This window comes from Podarcis tiliguerta (assembly GCF_965153285.1).
Source record: "Podarcis tiliguerta genome assembly, chromosome: 4".
In the NCBI taxonomy this organism is placed as follows: domain Eukaryota; kingdom Metazoa; phylum Chordata; class Lepidosauria; order Squamata; family Lacertidae; genus Podarcis; species Podarcis tiliguerta.
The window spans coordinates 9,590,072-9,607,640 of NC_139537.1; the positions used below are offsets into that span (position 1 = coordinate 9,590,072).

General features: G+C 47.6%; 1 protein-coding gene across 2 annotated transcripts in view; it reads right to left on the reverse strand.

Annotated features, from left to right (window-relative positions):
• Positions 1-3,434: 3,434 nt before the first annotated feature.
• The window catches only part of NARS2 (asparaginyl-tRNA synthetase 2, mitochondrial), a 44,045-nt gene continuing 29,910 nt past the window's right edge, over positions 3,435-17,569 (reverse strand). For both annotated transcript variants that reach the window (XM_083436608.1, XM_083436609.1), the window contains exons 8-15: positions 16,167-16,299; positions 14,388-14,486; positions 13,542-13,579; positions 7,005-7,071; positions 6,766-6,903; positions 5,779-5,876; positions 5,304-5,330; positions 3,435-3,942 (exon numbers count right to left, since the gene is read on the reverse strand). In XM_083436608.1, coding sequence (XP_083292734.1) covers positions 3,798-3,942; positions 5,304-5,330; positions 5,779-5,876; positions 6,766-6,903; positions 7,005-7,071; positions 13,542-13,579; positions 14,388-14,486; positions 16,167-16,299 — 745 coding nt within the window. In that variant the 3' untranslated portion in view covers positions 3,435-3,797. The remainder of the gene's footprint in view (positions 3,943-5,303; positions 5,331-5,778; positions 5,877-6,765; positions 6,904-7,004; positions 7,072-13,541; positions 13,580-14,387; positions 14,487-16,166; positions 16,300-17,569) is intronic.

The window sequence follows — 17,569 nt, forward strand, 5'->3', positions numbered from 1 at the left end:
AGCACTGGCTCCCGGTGGAGTATAGGGTCAGGTTTAAGGTGCTGGTTTTGACCTTTAAAGCCCTATGCGGCCTAGGACCCTCGTACCTACGGGACTGCCTCTCCTGGTATGCCCCGCAGAGGACCTTAAGGTCCACAAATGACAACACTTTGGAGGTCCCAAGGTGGTTAGATTGGTCTCAACTAGGGCCAGGGCCTTCTCAGTACTGGCCCCGACTTGGTGGAACGCTCTGTCACAAGAGACCAGGGCCCTGCGGGACTTGACATCTTTCCTCAGGGCCTGCAAAACAGAGCTGTTCTGCCTGGCCTTTGGTTTGGACTCAGTCTGACCCTTATGTTTCCCTCTCCTTATGGTTTTGATCTACGGGCCACTTTTAAAATGAGGCTGCATTTTAAATTGCATTTTAACCTGTATTTTAAATTGGTTCCCCACCCCCCTATTATGTTTGTACTGTAATTTTACTGGTGTTAGCCGCCCTGAGCCCTGCTCTGGCCGGGGAGGGAGGGGTATAAATAAATTATTATTATTATTATTACTACTACTACTACTACTACTACTACACTGGTCCTGAAAGACCTACACTGACTCCCAGTATGTTTCCGAGCACAATTCAAAGTGTTGGTGCTGACCTTCAAAGCCCTAAATGGCCTCGGCCAAGTATACCTGGAGCGTCTCCACCCCCATCGTTCTGCCCGGACACTGAGGTCCAGCGCCGAGGGCCTTCTGGCGGTTGCCTCGCTGCGAGAAGTGATGTTACAGGGAACCAGGCAGAGGGCCTTCTCAGTGGTGGAGCCGGCCCTGTGTCACCTCCCACCAGATATCAAGGAAATAAACAACTATCTGACTTTTAGAAGACATCTGAAGGCAGCCCTGTTTAGGGAAGTTTTTAATGACTGACGTTTTAATGTATTTTTAATCTCTTGTTGGAAGCCGCCCAGAGTGGCTGGGGAAACCCAGCCAGATGAGCGTGGTATAAATAATAAATTATTACTATAATATTATTATTATTGGAGGTTTTTAAGGTGAGGTTGTATGGCGATCTGTCATGTATGATCTAGTTGGGATTCCTGCGTTGCAGGAGGTTGGAATAGATGATTCTTGGGTTCCCTTCCAATGACTCTAGTCGGAAAGTCCTGACATACAAAATTATATGATGTTCAGTTAGTTCAGAGGGGTGGTAATCTCAGGTCCAGGGGCCGATGTGACACCCTAGGTCTCTCTATCAGGCCCTTGGAAGTCCTCCAGGTTATATGCCCTCCTCCCCAGACCACATTCTCTTCAGCGGCCCTTCTTCACCCCACAACTGTTTTTGTCCAGCTGGCAACTCTGATAATGCCTCTCTGCATGTCCAAACAGAAGAAAGAGGATGCAGAAACTAAGCTGCTGTAAAGATGGGGAAAATTACATACAAGCTCCTCCCACTTTTGCCTTAAAGGTAAAGGGACCCCTGACCATTAGGTCCAGTCGTGGCCGACTCTGGGGTTGCAGCGCACATCTCGCTTTATTGGCCGAGGGAGCCAGCGTACAACTTCTGGGTCATGTGGCCAGCAGGACTAAGCCGCTTCTGGCGAATCAGAGCAGCGCACGGAAACGCCGTTTACCTTTCCGCCGGAGCGGTACCTATTTATCTACTTGCACTTTGATGTGCTTTCGAACTGCTAGGTTGGCAGAAGCTGGGACCGAGTAACGGGAGCTCACCCCGTCACGGGGATTCGAACCGCCGACCTTCTGATCGGCAAGTCCTAGGCTCTGTGGTTTAACCCACAGCGCCACCCGTGTCCCATATTTTGCCTTACCTTTACCTTTAAGAATGAAGCAGAGGTTTGGGAGAACAGCTGGCTCAACCCTTTCTGGTTCTTATCCAATCAGGGTAGTCATTTCAGTTTATGCAGCAGTTCAAGTTTCCCTAACAAATTCCCCCGTACAATCCTTGAGATAAGTCAGAGACGCTCTTGCAGGCAACGCCGCGACTTTCAGACGGGCGCCGAGCAGCAAAACGGAAGCAGGGCCTTCTCTGCGGTGGTGCTCTGCCGCCAAGCTGGATTCGGAGGAAATTCCTTCTGGCCAAACACTTTTTACCCAAGAAAGCGTCTCGCAAATTTTGCAGCGGCGCTTAGGGACTGTGCAGCTCAGCCCTTGCGCAACCTGGACCCTCCACATGTTTGCTTATTCTATGGGTAGTCAAACTAAGGCCCGGGGGCCGGATCCGGCCCAATCGCCTTCTAAATCTGCCCGGGAAATCAGTGTTTTTACATGAGTAGAATGTGCCCTTTTATTTAAAAATGCATCTCTGGGTTATTTGCGGGGCATAGGAATTCGTTCCATTCCCCACCCCCCACCCCAAAAAATATAGTCCGGCCTCCCACAAAGTCTGACAGTGGACCAGCCCCCTGCAGAAAAAGTTTGCTGACCCTTGGTTATTCACTTCAACAATTTATATGCCATTTAACTCTGTTGCCTTTAAGCGGCGTATAGGGGACTCTCCACTTACACATGGTCAGCACACAGATGACCATAGGCGCATGTGCTATTTTGGGCACTGAAAGGGGGCAGGAGAGGAACAGACTTGTGAGCGTCCCACTGACGCATGGGGTGGCCAGGAACAGAGCCCCCGCATTAAGGGGCGGGATCCCCCTCTACCGTAAAAAGAGAAGAATTAAAGATAAATTCAGCTAAAACTAACTGCAAAACCAGAAGACAAAGAACACTGGTCTTGAAATGCCTGCTGAGATAAAAAGCTCTTTGCTAGGCGCCAGAATTATGAGAATTTTGAATTATGGTGCTGGAGGAGACTCTTGAGAGTCCCACGGACTGCAAGAAGATCAAACCGATCCATTCTGAAGGAAATCAGCCCTGAGTGCTCACTGGAAGGACAGATCCTGAAGCTGAGGCTCCAATACTTTGGCCACCTCATGAGAGGAGAAGACTCCCTGGAAAAGACTGTGATGTTGGGAAAGATGGAGGGCACAAGGAGAAGGGGGGGACAGAGGACGAGATGGTTGGACAGTGTTCTCGAAGCTACCAGCATGAGTTTGACCAAACTGCGGGAGGCAGTGGAAGACAGGAGTGCCTGGTGTGCTCTGGTCCATGGGGTCACAAAGAGTCGGACACGACCAAACGACTAAACAAGAACAGGCACCAGAAGGGGAACTGGTACAATATCAGCACAGAATCGGACACAGTCCCTGGTGAATACGAGTAGCACGCCCAAGGCACAGGGGACCAGTAATAGTGGTTTGTCTCCCAGCTGCCACGGACCTCAGCCAGCCTAGCAAATGGTCAGGGAAGATGGGAGTCGGAGCCCAACAAATTCTGGAAGGCACTATGTTTGAGGAACAGCTGGTATCTCTCTTGCAACCTTCATAGTGTGTTGCTTCTTATTCCTCCTCGTTGAGTGTTTCGCGGTCCGCCCAAACGCTTCTCGCAGACGAACAGACACCTGGTGAAAGTTTAATTTTGTTCGTTCTAGTTATGGCCAAAGACAAGACAATTGTTTTCTCCCCTCCCTGAAAACAGTCAGTGAGTCCTACAATGCAAAGTGCTCTGCGGATTTAAAAAAAATGCAATAATACAAAACTATCCTCAGCTTCAAATGTCTTTGGTGCAAAGTTTACCATAGTATTATTCAATGCTAAAAAAAAGGGGGGGGCAAAGTTTACCATAGTATTATTCAATGCTAAAAAAAAGGGGGGGGGGAGCGTTGTCTCTATATTCTTCCAGACAACATTGAAGTTTGTCATCAGGGCAGCAGGGCATGGATCCGTAAAAACGAGCGACGGCGGGATCTTCGGGAAAGGCTACAAAACGCACGAGTGCGGAAACCGTGGGAAGGGGATGACGTCTTTGATGTTCTCGACGCCCAAGATGCAGCGGAGGTAGCGCTCAAATCCCATTCCAAATCCACCATGAGGGGTTGATCCGAATCGACGCAGGTCTATGTACCTGGAATGCAAGGCGGCAGATCAGTTATGTTTACCAATACTTGGTTTGATCCAGGAGGCCTCTATTTAGGTCCCAGGAACTGAGGAAGTTGTCTTATTCAGAGTCAGAGAATTGGTCTGTCTAGCTCAGCACTGTTTGCCCTGACTGGGAGCTGCTTTCCAGGGTTGCCTCCCAGTCATACTGGGAGATGCTAGACATTGAGCTCATGGTTGTCTACACTGACTGACAGCTGCTGTCTGGGCTTTCAAGTAGGGGAGATTCTCAGCTTTGTCTGAAGATGTCAAATACAGTTACTGACAAACACAGGCAACCACTTTCCCCCTCTAAAATCGTTCCAAAGGTTTGTTTCTGCCCAACTTACTTACTTTAAGAAAGATGTAGAATGGTAAAGGTAAAGGACCCCTGGACGGTGAAGTCCAGTCAAAGGAGACTATGGGGTTGCGGCACTCATCTGGCTTTTGGTTTCGACTCAGTATGACCCTTATGTTTCCCCCCCCCTTATGGTTTTGATCTATGGGCTACATTTAAAATGAGGCTGCATTTTAATCTGTATTTTAAATTGGTGGTTTTTTTCCTATTATGTTTTTACTGTAATTTTACTGGTGTTAGCTGCCCTGAGCCTGGCTCTGGCTGGGGAGGGCAGGGTATAAATAAAATTTATTATTATTAATTATCATCATCATCATCATCATCATCTTGCTTTCAGGCAGCTTTCCAGGTCACGTGACCAGAATGACTAAACCACTTATGGCGCAATGAAAACCAGAGCGCACGGAAACGCCATTTACCTTCCCGATGCAGCAGTAACTATTTATCTACTTGCATTGGTGTGCTTTCAAACTGCTAGGTTGGCAGGAGCTGGGACAGAGCAATGGGAGCTCACCCCATTGTGTGGATTCGAACCGCCAACCTTCTGATCGGCAAGTCCTAGGCTCTGTGGTTTAACCCACAGCACCACCCGCTGAGGTAGAATGACAGCTCTGTCACTCACTGCTCTGGTTCACCAGAAGTGGCTTAGTCATGCTGGCCATACGACCCGGAAGCTGCTTGCGGACAAACACCAGCTCCCTCGGCCTATAGAGCGAGATAAGTGTGTAACCGCAGAGTCGTCCCCGACTGGACCTAATAGTCAGAGGTACCTTTACCTTTTTACCAGCAGTTGGTGGCTGCAAATGTTGGGAATCATGGAACTGCAGTATAAGAAGGGACCCCAAGCGTCATCCAGCCCACCCCCTGCAATGCAGGAATCACAGTTCAAAAACCTCGGACAGGTGTGCCACCCAAAGGAGGAGGATCAGATCCACCTGGGCAATGCTCTGAACACAGCCGTAGACTGACAAACAACACCTGGCCGTCCTTACCATTGGTAGGTGTCTTCAAGCCCCAGCCTGTGGAACCAAGGAGAAAACATCATGAAAGCAACCTACAAAAGGCCTTATATTATACTGAAAACTGCTTTTGTGAAAATGTGCGTATCCGTCAAAAAGAAACGATAGTGGACACAGGAGATTTTCATAGGTGGGCGTTAAGATGAACAGAAAAGCAGGCACTTAAGACAACAAGGTGATGCATGGCAGTGAATTTCTGTCCCCCTCCCCAGCCCAAACACATTTGTGAGAAAGGAGCTGCAATAGTATTTTTTTTGCATTTCTGTGTATTGGACAGATTGCACAGAGTCTGGCATGTCAAGGAACACATTCCCTAAGAAGCATCTGTTCTGTCTGAAGATGCGGCCGGCCTCTCCCCTTTAATCGCTGGCGTCCTCAACAGACCCTCCTTGACCAACTGTCCAACAGCTCCCCACAGTAAGCCAGAAGCAGAAATCCTCTCCCTCACCTCTGTAGGCGGGACTGTAGGAAATCGGGTCGGTCTTCCCTCAGGCTGCCTCCGCAAAGTTCCCCGACTGCTGGTACAAGGAGGTCAACTGCCGCCACCTTGAAAGCAAAGGGGAATAAAGGAATAAATCTGTCTCTGAATCATGTATCTAAGTGCGTATTTTAATGCCGAAACAGGACCGTTTTATTGTGCTTTTTAATTACGGGTGTTTAAGTTTTAAAGTCGTGCAATCAGGTTTTGTACGCTGTAAATCACTGACAAACCCAGTTGGTCTTTGTGTATGCACGCTTATGCATGTACATATAATTAATCACTTGCATTAGTTAGTCCCTTTATACAAAAAAATAGTCTCAAAGTGACTTAGCAACAAGATAAAATGCACAACAGGTGAAATCAATTAAAAGCCAATTAAAGCAAAACAAAACCCAACGGCAGCGAACAATGTGATTTCCTAAAATACTCACTCTTCTCATTGAATTGCTGGATAAATCCTGTTCCACCCCACTAAAGTATGACAATGTGGTGCCTTTCGGATGCGGCTGACTGACAGCTCCCATCACCCCTGACCTCCGGCCGTGCTGGCAAAGGCTGATGGGAGTTGGAGTCCAAAAACACTGGCTACCCCTGGCCTAAGTAGTAAGCAGGGATACTAAATCACAGTAATTACACAGCAAACAGAAGCTTGGGGAGTTCTGCGTGGTGCCCTAGGCAATCCTTTCCTTTCCTGGGAGATCATGGGTTGCAGCCAACGTTAGTCCTACCCAGAGTAGACCCACTGGGATTAATGGACATGACCAACTTAGGCACATTTGTTTCAACGGGTCTGTTTCGTAATTCTCACCCACCACACACAAACATTCCCCCAAGATTCGGGGCATGTGCTGGACCGGACTGCTTCATTCCAGAAACTATATGAAAAAAGCAAGACACAAAAGGGCAATATCCTGCACTGCCTAAGCCCTAGGCATTTTGACTTGGAACTCTTACTGTATGTTGGGCTCCATCTTCGTTGTCCCGCATATAGAACGGCTTCAGGTCATAGGGATAGTTGAACACAAATACGGGAATCTCGCCACAGTGTTGGGCCAGGTATCGCTCATGCTCAGTCTGAAGATCACGACCCCACTGAAAAAAAAAGTGGAAAACAAAAATATTAATACTCAGGCCTCGGTATTCATTTAGTTTTTCGAAGAAACCCTCCCTCACACACACACGGCAACACTCACCTCTGGTTTGTAAACGAATTCTTGGTTAGCTCGCTTTAAAACCTCTATCGCTTCTGTGTAGGACATCCTAGAAGGTGGGAGAGAACCTGTTAAGAACTTGGGCTGATTCATTCTGGGCACACGTTTATTTGTAGTCTGCCTTTTAGGACAGGGGCAGGGGAACTCCTTGCGGCAAGGCTACACCTGAGGCTCAGGGCCTCAGTGTGCCTCCCATCAGCTTCAGCTGGTGGCCCAGCTACGCCCCATTGGGACAGAGATAGCCCTTAACTACTGCGGTCTATGCTCTGGTAACTTCAAGGTTAGATTACTGCACTGCATTCTACGTAGGGCTGCCTCTGGCGACGGTTCGGAAACTTCAGCTGGTGCAGAATTCAGCGGCCAGGTTGCTCAACAGAGCAAGACGGTTTGAGCATACTACGCCGATCCTGGTCTGACTGCACTGGCTACCAATTAGTTTCCGGGCCCAATTCAAAGTGCTGGTTTTGACCTATAAAGCCTTAAACGGCTCAAGACCATAATACCTCAAGGACTCTATCTTTCCATATGAAACCTACCCAGACCCTGAGATCATCTTGAGGCCCTCATTTGTGTGCCGCCCCCTTGAGAGGTCTGGAGGGCGGCAACACGAGAACAGGGCCTTCTCTGCAGTGGCTCTCCATCTATAGAATCCTCTCCCCTGTGAAGTTCACCTGGTGCCTTCATTACACACCTTTAGGCACCAGGCAAAAATGTTCCTTTTTAACCGGGCCTTTGGTTGATCCGACTTACATACTATGCCCTTTTAAAATGTGTTTTTTTGTGTGTGTGGTTGGGGGCTATTGGGTTGTTGTTTTTATTTTTATTAGGTATTTTGTGGTTTTATATTTTCATTTTATTCAGTGAACCACCCCCGAGACCCCTGGGTATATAAATTCAATCAATCAATCAATCAATCAATCAATCAATCAACTTTACTCTTTACCCAGGCCTTTGGGCATTAAATAGTCCATTGCTTGTGAAAATGTGTTTGTGTGGGGGATTGTTATTATGATGATTAAGCACTGTATTATGTTTTTATTGTTATGCTGTGTAAATTATGTTTTTATTGTTGTACACTGCCCTGTAATAATAATAATAATAATAATAATAATAATAATAATAGGGGTGGGGCATGCTACTTTCTGTGCTGTTTGAAAGCGAGGCTGCTTAAAAGCCCTTTTGCAAACAGCTCCACACTGCTCTCTGAACCTCGGGTTGCAAAAGTGATTTCAAACAGCTCAGACAGTGCTTGGGCCCACCTGCCAAATTTGGCCCGTCAGGGGTGGGGAGATAAAAGACCTGGCCTGCTGGTGAGAAAAGGTTCCCACACCCCTGTTTCAGAACAGGTGATCCCCTAACATGTTCATTTGGGGAGGGAGCACAGATCAGTTACTTTACATGTGGAAGCTCAAAGATTCCACCTCCGGCACCTTTAGTTAAAAGGAGCAAGAAACAGGGAATGGGGGAAAAAACCTCCCTCTCAAAACCCTGAGGAGCTGCTTTCGGTCAAAATAGGGAATGCTGCACTAGCAATAATAATAATTAATATAATAATAATAATATAATTCATTATTTATACCCCGCCCATCTGGCTGAGTTTCCCCAGCCACTCTGGGCGGCTCCCAATCAAGTGTTAAAAACAATACAGCATTAAATATTAAAAACTTCCCTAAACAGGGCTGCCTTCAGATGTCTTTTAAAGATAAGATAGCTGCTGATTTCCTGATGGGAGGGCGTTCCACAGGGCGGGCGCCACCACCGAGAAGGCCCTCTGTCTGGTTCCCTGTAACCTCACTTCTTGCAGAGAGGGAACCGCCAGAAGGCCCTCGGTGCTGGACCTCCGTGTCCAGGCTGAACGATGGGGGTGGAGACGCCCCTTCAGGTATACAGGACCAAGGCCATTTAGGGTCCCGACAAGAAAGCTTGATAAGAAAGGAGTATAGCTCATTGGAAGAGCAGCTGCTTTTTCCAGCTTTATTTCATCATCATCATCATCATCAAGATGATGCAGAAGGCCCCAGCTTCATTTCGCAGTGGCTAAGTGGACTAGGATTTCTTGACAGCTAAGAGCAGTGCATGTTAAATTCTGCCGCCCTGGGAAGACTGTAGCATTGCTCTGCGGGAAGCCACAAACAGGCAGTTTGGAAAAGGAAGAAACCCACAGCCAACTGAGCCAAATACGACACACTTAAAATGAAAGCAGCATGGTCTGCGGGCTTGATGTCATAGCCAGAGCACATTTCGGGCCGGAGGAATGATTACCGTTCATTTCTGCACTTGTCGGCACAGAGAATGCGTCTCTTACAGGTTACGACATAATGCACGCAAGGGCTTACGATGAATTCCTGGCAGCTTTTTAATTCGTTTATTTTTTTAAAGAAAAATCACTCGGGTGATACAATTTCAACTGGTAAAGTGATGGGAGGGTTGGTGGCACTTAAACAGCCCCCCCGCCCGGCTGCTATTTCTCTGCTCTAAATCATCCTATTCTGAGGCAGAAACAAAATAAAAAAAAATCCTTCCAGTAGCACCTTAGAGACCAGCTAAATTTGTTATTGGTATGAGCTTTCGTGTGCATGCACACTTCTTCAGATACAGTGGTACCTCGGGTTAAGAACTTAATTCGTTCTGGAGGTCCGTTCTTAACCTGAAACTGTTCTTAACCTGAAGTATCACTTTAGCGAATGGGGCCTTCCACTGCCACCGGCACACAATTTCTGTTCTCATGCTGAAGCAAAGTTCTTAACCTGAGGTACTATTTCTGGGTTAGCGGAGACTGTAACCTGAAGCATCTGTAACCCGAGGTACCACTGTTCACTGAAACAGAAGTCACCAGACCCTTCTATATAGTGAGGGGATGCGAACCAATACAGCATGCGCACACAGGCTCATACCAATAACAAACTTAGTTGGTCTCTAAGGTGCTCTAAGCTCCGTATAGTAAAAGCTATGGTTTTCCCAGTAGTGATGTATGGAAGTGAGAGCTGGACCATAAAGAAGGCTGATCGCCGAAGAATTGACGCTTTTGAATTTTGGTGCTGGAGGAGACTCTTGAGAGTCCCATGGACTGCAAGAAGATCAAACCTCTCCATTCCGAAGGAAATCAGCCCTGAGTGCTCACAGGAAGGACAGATCCTGAAGCTGAGGCTCCAATATTTTGGCCACCTCATGAGAAGAGAAGACTCCCTGGAAAAGACCCTGATGCTGGGAAAGATGGAGGTTACAAGGAGAAGGGGACGACAGAGGACGAGATGGTTGGACAGTGTTCTCGAAGCTACAAACATGAGTCTGACCAAACTGCGGGAGGCAGTGGAAGACAGGAGTGCCTGGCGTGCTCTGGTCCATGGAGTCACAAAGAGTCGGACACGACTGAACGACTAAACAACAACAACAACAACAAGGTGCTACTGGAAGGAATTTTTTTATTTTGTTTCGACTACGGCAGACCAACGCGGCTACCTACCTGTAACTAGAATTCTGAGGCAGGTTTGTCTTGAGGGATGCTGTTAAATGTTTGCCACCTCCAGATGTTCAACTACAACTCCCATCATTCCTAATCACTAGGTCATGCTTGCTGATGGGAGATGGAATACAAGAATATTTTAAGGGATGCAGGCTCTCCCCCCATACCTGAGATAGGCCCTTTTTAATCCCCGCAAAGGTTTTGCGATGCCCTGACCACACACACACAGCTCACTGTGGGGTGAAATGGAACGTATCACTGAATAATTCCTTCCCCTTCATGCAAACTTCAATACTGAATGGATTGAATCTGTCATGGATGTTTTAGCTGAGATTCCTGCATCTCAAGTGGTTGGACCAATTCTACGGAAAAAAGACTAGGGGTCTTGTGCATCCAGCCCAGTAACGGCAGGAGGATTCATAATTTTTATTTTATTTATTAAATTTGCACGCTGCCGAAGATCACAGGGTGGTCCACACCATCAACGTGAAAACTCAAAATACATAATAGAACAAAAGCAAAATAACAACCCAGCTGCCACAAAAAAAACCCAGCAACTTTAAAGGCCACAGAATGTTGATTGGCCAAATTGCCTGGTTGAAGAGAAACGCCTAAAGATATGCAATGAAGGTAACCAGCTGATGCTCCTGGGGGAGAGGCTTCTAAAAACGGGGAGCCACCACAGAAAAGGCCTGTTCCTTATGTTAGAATCATAGAGTTGGAAGAGACCACAAGGGCCATCGAGTCCAACCCCCTGCCAAGCAGGAAACACCATCAGAGCACTCCTGACATATGGTTGTCAAGCCTCTGCTTAAAGACCTCCAAAGAAGGAGACTCCACCACACTCCTTGGCAGCAAATTCCACTGTCAAACAGCTCTTACTGTCAGGAAGTTCTTCCTAATGTTTAGGTGGAATCTTCTTTCTTGTAGTTTGGATCCATTGCTCCGTGTCCGCTTCTCTGGAGCAGCAGAAAACAACCTTTCTCCCTCCTCAATGTGACATCCTTTTATATATTTGAACATGGCTATCATATCACCCCTTAACCCCTCTTCTCCAAGCTAAACATGCCCAGCTCCCTTAGCCGTTCCTCATAAGGCATGTTGTTGTCCTCTAGACCTCTCAAGGGGGTAGCTGTGGGTTGTGGGGCTGCATGCGCTGCCCATGCCTTCATGTGTTCAGTGAGCACTAGAAAGGCTGGACACCTACAGGTGAAACTCGGAAAATTAGAATATCGTGGAAAAGTTCGTTCATTTCAGTAATTCAACTTAAAAGGTGAAACTAATATATGAGATAGACTCATGACATGCAAAGCGAGATATGTCAAGCCTTTATTTGTTATAATTGTGATGATTATGGCGCATAGCTGATGAAAACCCGAAATTAACAATCTCAGAAAATTAGAATATTAATTGAAATCAGCAAAACAAGGATTGGACTTTTCCATGATTGTCAGGGAACTGCCATCAGTTCAGGGGCGAGAGGGGAAAAGGCGGATGGATTACAGGGAGCCCCCAAAGATCGTGGGGGAGCAGCACCTCCTCAGCGGAGGAAGGAAGCCACGCCTCTAGTGGGGAGGAGACGCAGGGCTCGGAGGAGGCGAGGCGGTGCCAGGACACCTTGCCTGAGCAAAGCGAGGAGGAGGGAGGTCCCCCTTTACCCAAGCCTTCCTTGCGCAGTAGGCTTTCGCGCAGAGAGGGGAGGCGCAGACTGGGGGTCAAGACACTAGAAGAAGAAGAGGAGTTTGGATTTGATATCCCGCTTTATCACTACCCGAAGGAGTCTCAAAGCGGCTAACATTCTCCTTTCCCTTCCTCCCCCACAACAAACACTCTGTGAGGTGAGTGGGGCTGAGAGACTTCAGAGAAGTGTGACTGGCCCAAGGTCACCCAGCAGCTGCATGTGGAGGAGCAGGGAAGCGAACCCGGTTCACCAGATTACGAGTCTTAACCACTACACCACACTGGCTCTCTGCTGGGGAAGATTTAAGGACCGCCCACTCTCAGATTCGGCCAGTGAATGAGCAAGACATGGAATAGAGGCGCTCTGCATTGTAAAGGTGTTTTTTTTGCACCACTAAGAAAGCTTTAGAACAGACTACAGTGGTACCTCGCAAGACGAATGCCTTGGAAGACGAAAAACTCGCAAGACGAAAGAGTTTTTCGTTTTCTGAGTTGCTTCGCAAGACGGATTTCCCTATGGGCATGCTTCGCAAGACGAAAACGTCTTGCGCCTTTTTTAAAAAACCGCCAATGCATTCCTAGGGGAAACCGTCAATACACAGTGGTCCTTCGCAAGACGAAAAAATTCACAAGACGAAAAAACTCGCAGAACGAATTAATTTCGTCTTGCGAGGCACCACTGTAGTGAGGCATCTTGCCAGATTGCTCTCGAGCAACTACCCGATACCCTAACAACGATATTCTAATTTTTCAAGTTTCACCTGTATGTAGGCCTATACAGAGCTCTACCATGTGATGACACCCCCGTCCCAGGACTAGCATAGGAACTCTTAAGGTAAAGGTAAAGGTACCCCTGCCGGTACGGGCCAGTCTTGACAGACTCTAGGGTTGTGCGCCCATCTCACTCAAAGAGGCCGGGGGCCAGCGATGTCCGAAGACACTTCCGGGTCACGTGGCCAGCGTAACATCGCTGCTCTGGCGAGCCAGAGCCGCACACGGAAACGCCGTTTACCTTCCCGCTAGTAAGCGGTCCCTATTTATCTACTTGCACCCAGGGGTGCTTTCGAACTGCTAGGTTGGCAGGCGCTGGGACCAAACAGCGGGAGCGCACCCCTGCTGCGGGGATTCGAACCGCCGACCTTTCGATCGGCAAGCCCTAGGCACTGAGGCTTTAACCCACAGCGCCACCCACGTCCCTTATAGGAACTCTTAAGCACCCTTAAAAAACTAGTTCCCAGGATTCTTGGGACATGCTACTGCTTGAAATGTACCGTGCAGGAGGGACCCCGCAATTCATTGTGATATAACGAAAAAAAGCTGGGAAACTTCAGCTGTAGCCGACAACAAACAAGAACGCCAACGTATTTTTTGCTTACGTTATGAACCGGTTCTTCAGCATCCGTTCCACCTTTACCTTCGGGAGAGGAAGAAACAATTCACAATGGCTACCGGAAGAAGAGTTCAGAAACCACCACCAAGTTTACATTTGCGTTTTTCGGAAAGGATTTCAGAACGGAACCGAGAATTTGCACATCGAATCTAAGCGGGAGATCGGTTTCCATTTCTGGCCTTACCGAAACCAGAGTCAAGACTACCCGGGTATTTTGTTCCACAGGAAAAGCTGAGTTGGGCTGTTTCAACCAACGCACAAGGCGAGGATGGTGGCTTCATTTTGCATTGGGATGGTCTGCTGGCTGCATGAAGGAGCTAGGCAGAGAACCCACAGTAAAACAATCTGGGCCGGGTCATTACCTGGTCCATCCAATCCAATAATAATAATAATAATAATAATAATAATAATAGTAAATTATTTAGACCCCGCCCTTCTGGCTGGGCCTCCCCAGCCACTCTGGGTGGCTCCCAACAGAATATTAAAAACACAATCAAACATTAAAAATTTCCCTAAACAGGGCTGCCTGCAGATGTCTTCTAAAAGTCAGATCGTTGTTTGTTTCCTTGACATCGGATGGGAGGGCAGGCGCCACCACCAAGAAGGCCCTCTGCCTGGTTCCCTGTAACCTCACTTCTTGCAGAGAGGGAACCGCCAGAAGGCCCTCGGAGCTGGACCTCAGTGTCCGGGCAGAACGATGGGGGTGGAGACACTCCTTCAGGCACATAGGAAGTCCACAACCAAGACATGAAAGCCATAACAGAAGCTAAGAGTTTTGCTTTAGTCACCATGTCTCTCTTTTAAGGTAATAGAAATCTGTTCTCTCTCTTACCTCTTGACCAGGAGCTACGTGTTTATGAAAAAGCTCAACATCACGAGGGCAACTGGACAGAACTGTGTCGGTCACTTTCTTGAAAAGGTCCTCCATAGCCTAAGGGAAAAGTGAGGGAGCCGTAGATGCAGAGTTACATGCAAGAATGCAATAGAATCATAGAATCATAGAGTTGGAAGAGACCACAAGGGCCATCGAGTCCAACCCCCTGCCAAGCAGGAAACACCATCAGAGCACTCCTGACATATGGTTGTCAAGCCTCTGCTTAAAGACCTCCAAAGAAGGAGACTCCACCACCAATACTTCTTAAATTTATTCCACGCTTTGGGTGGCTTCAACTCTCCACATACGGACGCAACATTACACCATGGTTCAGGAAAACATGAACATTCCCAGCTGGACTAGTTTGGCAGCCTTTTGGTTTTTCTTAGCCACAGTTTATCACCTTGCCTGGAGTGAGAAAACTGTTTTAGCGTTAGGTATTTTTAGCTATGTTTTTGTATTCAACTTTTCTGGCTTAAGTGCGATTATTAAAAGAAATATTTGTTTAAAAAATAAGAGAAGGTGGCGAAAGTTGGCCTCTTCTGAACTCCAGCTCACCCAGAGAGTGGAAAAAACTAATTTTGTGCTTCACGCCACCCACTTTTTTCCCCCCAAGCAAGAGAAAGTTGTTTCTTCTGCACGCTGTGGGAACTTTAAAACTGTTAGTTCATGGCGAAGAGGTGGGGGCAGGAAAGCCAAAACCGTGTTTTCCTTTCCTTGAAAGAGGAAGTCCTCTAATGCGTCACAGAGCTTCTGCCAGAATAAAACCTATACAGCGGGTCATTTCAACAGAGTCTTTCTACTGCTGTTTGAAGCCACTTTTTTCTCTTTTTTAAAAAGGAAATTGTGGTGATGATATATTTATTTATACCCAGCAATTTCCCCCTTAAAGCAATGGTTCCCAATTAGCTAATTACGGAGGAACCCTTTTTTCTCTCTCCAAAAGCCAAGTCACGGATGCCCTACTTTTGAAAATTTTGGCAACTCTGTTAGTTACTTCTGCAAAGCAATTTTTGGAACAAAACGTGGGGTAGCCCCTAATAAGCAAATGATTTTAGGCATACTAAAAAACAGACCATAAAATTTGTTATTGTTGTTGTTTAGTCGTTTCCGACTCTTTGTGACCCCATGGACCAGAGCACGCCAGGCACTCCTGTCTTCCACTGCCTCCCACAGTTTGCTCACACTCATGCTGGTAGCTTCGAGAACACTGTCCAACCACCTCGTCCTCTGTCGTCTCCTTCTCCTTGTGCCCTCAATCTATATTATCACCCTGTACAGGGACATCAGGGCAGCTTTAAAAAAAAGTGGCCCATGCTGGCAACTTTGGGAGAAATAGCGCTGAACTCTTTTCGCGGGAGACACAAAGAATGTAACAAAACACTTAGCAGGACGGAAAAAAACACCACCTGTTGTACGATTGTCAGTAAGTTTGTGGAAAGTTAGCTGGAAGTGGAAGATCTGATGGTTCATTCATTCAGATTTCCGGTCAATCCTTTTTAAGGCAGCTGTGGGTCTCTGGCTGTTGCTGAACTACAACTCCCATCATCCTTGACCATTGGCTACACTTGCTGGGGCTGATGGGAGTTGTAGTTCAGCAAAGAGCCAAAGATTCCCCCAAGACTGCTTCAAAGGTAGGACAGGCAGCAGGTTTGAAACCACACATAAAATACCAGTTTGTTTTGTTTTGTTTTGAAAGAGCTCCGTTTTCCATGCTCCCCGTAACTCGCTCCATACCTGCATGATATCCTGAAGGCTTTCAGCAAAAGACAGCTCTGCTTCCACCATGTAAAACTCTGCCAAGTGCCTGCGGCTTTGAGAATCGTCAGCCCGGAAAGTCGGACCGAACGTGTACACCTTGGAAAATGCCCTGCAACGAGACGGTGGGAAAGTCACGCCCACAAAACACACAGGCTGTGATCAGCACCTACTGGCTAGAGCCTGTGCCGTCACCAATACGCTTCCCCCCAGAATCCCTGGATCACATTTTCATAAATAAGCATTTTCTCTGTTTGGGAGCCCACAACTGAATCGGAAGAGGCTGCCTTATATCTCAGTTCTGCCTACATGCCTGATTCACCCAATACTTTCTACTGTTCAAGGATGATACAGGTCAATGAGAAGCAGATTTTTTTTTGGGGGGGGGGACATGCAGGGGGCTGGAAGAGATAGGAGAGACTCCACTGGGCAACTGGACATCTGCTCATGTTATGCTGGATCTCACCCAAAGAGAGTCACACGTTCAGGGGGCTGTGCCCCGTTTTGCTGCTTGAGGTGAAACGGGAAGTTCCACCTCTACCTCTGGAGAACCCGGCGCCAGTTTCTAGCGAGATCTTGTGTGTGCTCCCTGCAAGATCTCACACAATTTTGGTGAGATCTTGCCAGAAATTGGGGGGTGGGGGCGCCTCCTTGCGACTTCCGCCACCTAAGGCAGTGGCATCACCTTACCCAATGGCTACGCCGGCCTTCCAAATATTCGAAAATGTATGCGCTCTCGGCCCCAGGTGCCCCAAGCTGCTTATGGGGGTCATTTAGGGGAGCACAATTAGTGGTCCCCCCCCACCATGGAGAAGAAGCATGAATCGTTTCAACAAAGAGTTGTGCTTCCCTGAGGGACTTGATTGGGGAAGCCCAGCCAGATGGGCGGGGTATAAATAATAAATTATTATTATTTTATTATTATTGACATCTTTCCGCAGGGCCTGCAAGACAGAGCTGTTCTTTTCTGGCCTTTGATTTAGACTCAGTCTGACCCTTATGTCCCCCCCCCCCTTATGGCCTTGATTTAAAAATGAGGCTGCATTTGAAATTGCATTTTAACCTGTATTTTAAATTGGTTTCCTCCCCCCATTATGTTTTTTACTGTGATTTTATTGGTGTTAGCCGCTCTCAGCCCAGCTCTGGCCGGGGGGAGCAGGGTATAAATAAAATTTATTATTACTATTACTTACGACCGCCTCTACTTAGGCCTGACCCAAGTTGCGACCGCGGCAAACCCGGAAGTAAATACTGGGTTTGCTCCGATTTGTGCATGCGCAGAAGCGCACTGCCGCCGAATGCCCCTGTGCACAACGGCGCTTCTACCAGCAACCCAGATCGACCTCAAGAACTGATTACCGTATTTTGCACACCATAGGACG